At 48.1% G+C, this 8,908-nt stretch overlaps 1 protein-coding gene across 1 annotated transcript in view; it reads left to right on the top strand.

Moving 5' to 3' along the window:
• Positions 1–7,105, top strand: part of GHRH (growth hormone releasing hormone) — an 8,767-nt gene extending 1,662 nt beyond the window's left edge. Inside the window, exons 2-7 of the mRNA XM_008635329.2 lie at positions 2,287–2,386; positions 3,217–3,348; positions 4,047–4,151; positions 4,750–4,893; positions 5,195–5,292; positions 6,157–7,105. Of these exons, the coding sequence (XP_008633551.1) occupies positions 2,307–2,386; positions 3,217–3,348; positions 4,047–4,151; positions 4,750–4,893; positions 5,195–5,258 (525 nt within the window). The 5' untranslated portion in view covers positions 2,287–2,306 and the 3' untranslated portion in view covers positions 5,259–5,292; positions 6,157–7,105. The remainder of the gene's footprint in view (positions 1–2,286; positions 2,387–3,216; positions 3,349–4,046; positions 4,152–4,749; positions 4,894–5,194; positions 5,293–6,156) is intronic.
• The last annotated feature ends 1,803 nt before the right edge of the window (positions 7,106–8,908 follow it).

Here is an 8,908-nt window from a genome sequence, read left to right as displayed (position 1 = left end):
GGGAAAGAGGGAGACAGACATACCCAAAAAACTGGAAGCAGGCTGTAGCTAAGGGAGAGAAGACAAAGCAGGACAGGGGAAGAAGGACAAAGCCAGAAACAAATAAAAAAATAATTGCAAAGAAACTAATAGTAGAGAAATTAAAAAAAAGGATCTCAAATGTTCATAAAGCAATTCTAGAGGAAAACCCAACATTCAAAGAAGAGAAGCCAGAGACAGAAAGAAAGTGGTAATCAGGGCTGTATCCTAGGAAGAGGAAAGGGAAGCAGACAGCCTTGGGCTAGGTTTTCATTTACATTGGCACTTCTCAGCTCACATAGAAGCTTCTCTAGTACTGATTAAATCTCCTGGTTGGCACTTTCTATGGATGCTGGTGCCACAGGCTGCTGGTACCCACTGACAGACGCCTTAGGTAATTTCCTCTATCTAGGAAGATCTGACTTGGGATTTTCATGAAGGTATTTAGTGCAGAGGCACAGAAGAAGAATGTTTTTCCAAGTACAAATGAAAAAGGGAAAAAGAAAGGGAAGCAGGAGATTTGTTCTAAAAGCAGAAGTCCTGTATATCCATCAAAGTCCCTTTTTTCCTTCCTTTAGGCATTCCTTGGCTCTCTGAGGGGCCAAAGAGATTCTCTAATAGAGCAGGAGGTAGGAGATGCCACCCACGGGCACAAGAAGCTCTGCAGGAGCCAGGAGCTGCTGTGGTGCTCCCGGGGGAGCTGCTGGGGAAGCTGCTGGTCCCATCTGGGAGCACAAGCAACTGGAAACAGAGACTGGGCTGAGAATGACTTTGTGATAAGAAACCCCATTTCTTAGTGACACCTTTTCCCATGTCTGTCCGTGCACTTCTGCCACTGCCACTAATCCTGTTACTGACTTCCCCGGTGTCAACATCAGACCCACTTACAAGACAGGTCCTTAATCAGCCTCCCCCTCCCTGTGTTGATCTGCTCCGTCCAAGCAGAAAGGAGAGCTCTCTGATGATGTTTTCCAGCTCCCCCATCAGTAAAACCCACTGCTTGAAAGTTCACTTGAGCAATCAGAAGTCCAACCAAACCCTTTCCATCTGGAAGCTGCTCCCTTTACAATGAAGTATTGTTATACATTTGGAAGAGGTGGGGTTTTTTCCCCCTGTCTTAGGGAGATCAAACATCTTGCTTCTCTTTTCTTGTGTAAAATAAGATAGGGAACAGGGAAGCTTGGTATTTTAAAGCTTTCTATCCACATTCTTAAAGAATCCTCTTTGAGCAAAAGATCAGTCGCTTTCAATGGAAACTCAGGAAGAGCAGCATTCACTGAAATACCTTCCTACTGTTGCTCGCTTCCAGGGAAAAAAGCGCTGCATTCAGCTCCCGAGGGTGTGTGACCTCGGGCGACTCTGCCCTGAGTCATTCTCAGCTCTTCAGCCAAGCCCAGGAGACGAAGCTCCGCAGCCAGGGCTGCACACAGGGCTCAGCGCAGCTCACCTTGCACCAAAGCCGCTGCTCAGGGGCAGGTGGGGGCTGCTCTGCACACAGCAGCACTTCAGCCCTGCCAAAGGGACGTGTTTCGGTCCAGTCCCCTCTCCACCCCAGCATGACTGATGGAACAGTCTGCGTTTTGTTTGCAAACCAAGCTCAGCACTTGCCTTCGATAGATGGCTTTGCCAGGGTTACCTCTGCGCCAGTATTACCCCTTTGCCCAGGAACTTTATTTGGATTTCCCCGTTTCTCCCCAGTCCCTGGCCAGCCAGAGACGCAGCCCAGTCAGCTGTCAGGCACAGACCTGTGGCATGCAGGTACAGCCATGTGAGCAGACACATCCCCGGGACAGCGGGGCAGGAGAGGTCCCAGAGCTGGTTGCAGATGGTCCTGTGAAGGCAGCGAGGTTCCTTTCACATCCCTGCCAGCTGCTGCCCCCATCCAGGTGCTTTTACAGCCCGTGCAGGGGTCCCTGGGGCTCACACCAGCCCAAGAGAGAGCTCTCCTCCAGCCACAGCAGTGGGACAGGTCAGTGAGGGGGTCCCACAGCATCAAAGCCCGACTGGCCCTGTCTCCCAGCCCGAGGGAGACACCAGCTCCCAAGGGGTCACACACAGCCACTGCCCCCAGGAACTGCACTCCATGGGGAAGACTTTGCCACACCAAGACATCTCTGCCTCGGGAAGCACCACAACCACAGAGGCACATTTGCAGTCCCTTTGTGCTGAGAAATGAGCAGGGGGACTGAGAACACAAAGGTGGCACTTGGCCTCCCCTCCCAGCCCAGAGCACCTCAGTGCCCTGACTCAGGCTGCTCTGCATTTTAGGTGACTCCAAGGGGTGGAAGATGCTGGATAAGGCCACCCTGCTCCTGTTCCTGCATTTAGTCACATGCTCCATCTCCTCACCTCTCTATCCAGACCTCAGGTAAGTGCTGAGTGCTTTATGCACGCTCCCAATCTGCCTCATCTCTGCCCTTGTGCAAAATAAGCAGGTGCCAAATTAAAGTTGCCAGCACTTCTGAAAGCCAGATGAACTCTAAATGTGTTGCTAGGCCTATTTCTTTGCCCTGTCTTAATTTTTTTGGGTATACTGCTGGCCTAGGGGTGATTTCCAAAGAAGGCAGGCACCTGATGGAAAATTTCAGCCCGAACAGTTGAGTTTAGAATTGAATGCTGGGTTCTATAAAGGGAAATCTGGCAATCTCCAGGGCAGGCAGCACCTCCAGCTCAAACACTGATTAAAATTTGTGGCTGCAGGGCACCTGCACTGAAGTCAGAGCTGCAGATATTCTAGTACATGAACTCTACAGATACCTATTAATATTTCAAGTATTTCCTTGTTGGCTCTTAGAAGTTGTAATATTGCTTTGTACCACTACAAATCAACAGAAGCCCAAAATCGAGCATTGGCTTCTCTGATGTGGATTTGCAATGTCCCATAGAAAATGCTTTAGCATTGTGCCAAAGCCATGGCACAATGATACCAGAAACACTGGGATTTTGCTTACGGATCCTGGGAGCTCAGCGAGGGGGATGTGTGCTTGAGGCAGCTCTATCAACCATTTTTTCACTGTTGGAAGAGCTTCAGGGCAGCTTCTAGCTGGGGAGAGGGCCAGACAGTACTTGTGTTACTGCTAAGATGGGATGACAAATGGAGAGAGAAAAAGCAGGAAAATAGGGAATAATGGTTAAGAAGATTGAGCTCCAGCTGGCATCTGAGCACATCTCACAGTGTGCCTGGGCTTTGTCTTGCAGGTACAGTCCAGGGCCAGTGGCTGGCAAGGCCATGAGCTTCCAGCTGCAGCACAGCAGCTCATTGCAGAGCCATAACCCCTTGGCAGAGGAGCGGGAGGAGGAGGGTTTGTTAACAGACCCCACTGAGAAAAGGTTTGTACCTCACCTGCCAGCCCTGTGGCTGCAGAGTGCACTGGTTACAGTCTCCCCCAGCCCAGGAGCAGACCAGCAGCTCAGTCCCAAACAATCACCCACGTCCAGAACCATGTCCTGGTGTCCCCCACCAGCAAGGACACACTGATGGGGGCAGGCTTACAGGCCCAGGGCTCCTGCAGGGAACAGAATTTTCCACTGAGCTCTGGGACTCGACCTGCAGGGATGCTAGAGCCTCTCCTTTCCACCTCTGCCTGGAGATAGATGATGATCATTTCTGTCTGAAGCACAGAGGACTTGTCCTTACAACAGTGAGACCAGCCAAGTGGTCTGTGTTTCCCTTACCTGTGGATTTTCTGCAGCTGGGGTCTCACCACAGGCTGGAGATCTGCTGGAGGCTCCTGTCACCCTTTCCCAGACACAGCTCTCCCAGGAGGTGATGGTGCTGCTGCAGAGCACAGGAATGTCCCAGCCCAGCTCTGCCCTAGACACTTTATTTTGCCTGCTGCCTCCATGTCAGGACTGAGCTCCCTCAAATCCTTTTACCCTCCAACACTAATGCAGTCCAACACCACAAGGTGTTTGCTGTGGTTACCTGCCCTGATAGCAGCACTGTTACACGTGGGGTGCTTTGTTATTTCTCACCTGGAGGGTTCACTGATGGCTCAGAGAGCACATTGTGCTTCCTTTCCCCCCAGGATGCAGCGCCATGCTGATGCCATATTCACTGACAACTACCGGAAATTCCTGGGGCAGATTTCCGCCCGAAAATTCCTACAGACCATCATTGGCAAGAGGCTCGGGTAAGCCCCAGCACCCTGCTGTCCTTGGGCTGAGTTTTGCTTATTACCCTGGGCAGTGCCTTCCATGCACCTGGCAGAAATCACTACCTTTTACTGCAACAGAAGCAATCTCTCCTGCTGTTCCACATCCCAAAAGGCACCCTGCATCCCTAGTCTTGGATCCCCCTAATCACAGCTATCATTAAGCAGCCTAATTAATCCTTTCCTCCAAGGCTATAAGCATCAAATCAGCTGAGAGTTCTATAGCAATACCAACAAGCAATAATATTTGCAGATATTTGCCATGATCCTTCACTGGTAGGGAACAGTTATGCCTGGTCTGGTTTGAACACAGAAAGCAGCCTCTCCATTACCCTTGGCTAGTTAGATCACTGACTGCCACTAAATAAGACCAACTGGTTAGATGCAAGCCAGCCCAAAGCCATCTTCTAACACAGGAGCAAATACAGCAACCAACTCCTTGCTGGAATGAAGCAGAATGGCCTTAGGCTCAGTCCCAGCAAGCTCCCTTGCTGTGCTGCTCAGCCTGAGCCAAACTTCAAATGAGGGACAAAAAAGTATCTCAGAAACAAAGATATTTCTCATTTTCACCTAACAGAAGCAGCAAGAGCAGCCCAGGGGAAGAGGTGCAGGAATTCCTGACCAGGCGCCAGTCTGATCAGGAATACCTGCACCTGGACAGCCAATACCACCAGCAGATGGTACTGAGGGACTTCCTGGGAGCCATCCTGCAAAACCACAGGTGGGTGGGAATCAGTTCATTCTCTGCTTACCACAGGAACATGTCCAGGTCCTCATTACTGGCTGGCTTCCAGATGTGAAACTACTGAATTAAGTGTCATTTCAGGAACAGTCAGGGGAAGAATAAGGCTGACCCCAAGCAGGGTGCAGATAAGAACAGCCTGTCCTGAGCCAGCCTGCACCACACACAGCAGCACATCACTCTGCTGTCTTCTCAACCTCGTAATCCAGTAAAATAATAGCAGAAAAGACAATTTCTCTCTTGATCCTAATTATATCATTCCTGTCCTTTTCCTTGATAGGCCTCAGGACACTGACAGCAGTTGGTTAGAAGGCTTTCCCAGCACCCTGGCTAAGCTCATGTAAATACTTCTCCCTTTTCCATCTTCCCCACGCTCTGGTGAGTACCATTCCCTGCTCAGTCCTGTATATAACTCACTGCTGCTGCACTGCTCAAGGTTTGAAGGCTCTCCTTCAGTGATGCCAGCTCCCACTGCTGTCCATGAAAAAGATGCTTGCCGCAATTTAAGGGGGAAAAAACTCCCAATCAATATTGTCAAGTACCTAAAACCTTGTTAGCTTGAACAGACAGACCACAAGTGCTGTGAAGCTGCACGTGGATGTCTGGGAAAAGGCTTGCAGCAATCCAAAGCAAAGCAGTATGAAATAGAGTGCCTGAGTGTCTGCATCAGGCTAAAGGCAGACAAAAGTCTTCCTCCAGCAGCAGAAGCTGCCTCTAGGTCCCTGAGACATGTCAGGTTTTCCCTGCTCTGGACAGCAGAGTAAGTTTTACTATTTTCTGTATCACTCACTCCTGAAAACAGTCAGCTGGAACTTGAATTATGCTCTAAATCTTGCCAGCTCTGGGGGCCTGAGAGCCAGCAAACCATCCATCCTTGGGAATACCTTCACCTGTACAATGACCAGTTGTCCTGTGTGAAGCAACCTCCTTTTACTGCCCTGTCCCACAGAAATTAAGCCTGTCCAATCCTGCCAGCACAATATAAAGGGATGTGGAGAGATCAGTGTGCACACTGAACAAAAGAGGGGCTGGGGAAGAGGGGGAAGATCAGAACTCTCCACAAGTCACCCCTACGGATTCAGCTGGGAGAGCATGGCATTCCAGCATCTCTCTAGCCATGCTTGACTTGGTTACCTTTCCACAAATAAGGTCAGTCAGGAAAAGCCTCCAAAGGATGAAAAAATTCCTGGGTGTGCTTATGAAGTTTTCTGGTAATTCTCTCCTCCTCCTCTTTCTGTCTAGAATAATTCAGAGCTCGTGGACCAAACTGTACAGTGAGCCTTTCATGGCAGTGAAGACACTCCCAGATGTGAGCAGCTGGAAACTGATGCATACACTCCTCAGATCTGATCAAAGGAATGCAGTGCTGATGCACTACTTAATTTACTCCAGCCTTTACAATTTAACTCCCCTCTTGAAATACTGCTCTGTACTGAATCAGGAAAAAACCACTGCTGTGGTTTAACCTCGGGCTGCTTTACACAGAGACTAAAACAACCAAAACACTTGTAATCCTGGGGACATTCTGCCTACTAATTAAGGTTTCAAATCACGAAGTGTAGCAAAATTTCTGCCAAGTCATCATTCTGTTTGAGGGCCTGATTAATAAATACGAGCCCACCAAAAGGCACCTTTAGGCAACTTAGTAAATTGATTACAGTGTCCTCTAAATTGATGCTGATGGCACAACCACACACAGCAAGGATCATGGCGAGGTGAGACATGAATCCACACATCTCCCATTCATTGGAAACACTGCCCTGGGCTGCTGCTGCCTGGCTCCCTGACACAGAGCCCTGGCAGCAGAATGAACCCTAAAAAGCTCAGCTACGGTTACTGCTCAGCCTTGAGGAGTTCTGACTGAAGTTACAGCTCTGCCAGAACCAAAGGAGATCCCTGTGCATCAGATTGGGCTGTCACTGTTTCCACTCAACGTCCTGCTGGGTGCCATCCCTGGCTCTGAACTCCACTGTGGCTACAGCTACAACTGTAAATGTTTTAAAAGGAGTAAGTTATTAGCCCTGTGAGCTCATACAGCTACTTCGTCCCTCTCACCCCAATCCCCCTGTTGTTTGTGTAATAATTATGTCTTCAGAAATGTAAATAACACCAGGATGGGGTCTGCTTTCCCAGCAGCAGCAGGAAATAGGGGTCGTTCTAAATAAACCTGTCCAACAGCAGGTCAAGATGGCTCTTTTGTTGAGACCTCAGTTTCTTGATTCTGGGCCCAGAATGGAAGATACTCCTCAAAGACAGTGGAAGGATGACTCAAAACTGGGCTAACAAAGGCACCAGCTCCAGTACCAATGACAAGACAAGGCTGGAAATACAATGATAAATATATGTTAAGACCTCTCCCTTAAGTCTTCCCTCCTTGCACTCCAACAATTCCTTGATAGTCTGCAGTAGTTACCATCTCATTTTTCCTCAGGTGACATGTTTTAGGATAGGAGGCTCCAGTGTGCATGGAAATTAGTTCATACTTGCACCAAATCCTTACCTGTCACAGCCTCCCTGTTCAGGTTTCACAATTCCAGCACTAGGGAAGTATTACAAAGCACCCAGCAGGATGGGAAACATCGAGGGGATGTTGAGGGAGATCAGTGAAGCTGCGACAGCAGCAAGAGCACTAATGGATAACTGCTACCCTTCCATGAGCAGGCAGCTGTCAGAGACATCAGCCATCCTTGTGCTTCAGAAACACAAAAGAAGAATCACCTGTAGCCTGGTTCAAAATGGGTTTGTAAACCTGTTCTGTAACAACACACTCAAAGCCATTAGGACTTACTCACTTCAAAGGAAAGGAATTACAAAAAATGAACCAGCTTCCTAAAGTAGCAAGTTAAGATGGTAGCAAAAAAAATTTAAACTCTGTTAAGTGGCATAAAAGGCATATGCAAACACTGGATTGGATACCCCCAATAAAATCAAAGACCTATCAAAAACATTCCAGAAAGTGTTTGGGTGATTAAACCTGGGTGATTAAATGGCTGGGTGAGTGCAGCTATTTAGCATAAAAGAGACTTCAAAATGAGGAAACAAATGCTCAAACTCTGCGAGATTAAATATAAAAACAAATGAAGCAAATCAGAAAAATCTGAGGAATAAAAGACCAAAATAATAAAACCAATCTTTCCTAATGTACACCCAAGGAAGTAGAAAAATCAATAGCAACACACACAGCTTAGAGAAGATACATCACAGGGGCACTCCATGGTCCCTTTTGCATCTGTGCTCTCCTTTGGTAACATGCTGCAGCTCTACAGGCACAGGGAAAGTTCTGTCCCAGCATGAAGCATCAGCAGAAAGAATTAGTTACAAAACAAAGCTGCTAAGCAAGCAGTAACAAAAGACGAGGCTAAAAAAAAAAATATTCCAGGGTAAATGACTATGAATAGTAGCTTAGCTATTTCTTGCCTAAAACTCCTGTAGTCCCAGAGGACTTGAATGCAGCCCGAGATCTGGTGTTTGAAGGAGTGCAGAGGAGGTCAAAGAAGTTCATTAAACCTCTGTGGATCCATCATAACGTTTACCCTGAACGAGCAGGTGGGAACTGCTACACAGAGCAGGAACAGTGAGCTAAGTGTGAGCAACAGCATGGGGAAGAGACAAGGTGGATTTAATAAAGTGGGCTCAGGTCTCACGCACGTGAAATGCTTTGGAGGATTCAGCTCCACACCCTTTATCCACATGCTTGCTTGCTGATGTAATTTTCCTGGATTTCCAGAAGACATTTCATACGGTTCCTTTGCCAAAGGGCCTTTAAAGCAACTACTCTTGACATGGGATGAACATGGATGCAGGGCAAGGAAGGAGCACCTGTTAAATTTCCATGTGGAAGTTGCTCATCAGGAGGAGATTTAGGCCTTTGGTTATTACTATCTGTGAGTCCTTCAGCAACCCAAATCTGCTGCCTCAGCACTGCTTGGTGGTCCTGAAGGGAGTAATTAGGTGGGAAATTAAAGCTCGAGTAACTCAGACATGGCCACATGGC

This window comes from Corvus brachyrhynchos, unplaced genomic scaffold (genome assembly GCF_000691975.1).
Source record: "Corvus brachyrhynchos isolate BGI_N302 unplaced genomic scaffold, ASM69197v1 scaffold10, whole genome shotgun sequence".
Lineage (NCBI taxonomy): Eukaryota > Metazoa > Chordata > Aves > Passeriformes > Corvidae > Corvus > Corvus brachyrhynchos.
The sequence above is the reverse complement of the archived record's forward strand: the minus strand, read 5'-3'. Positions and strand labels throughout refer to the sequence as shown.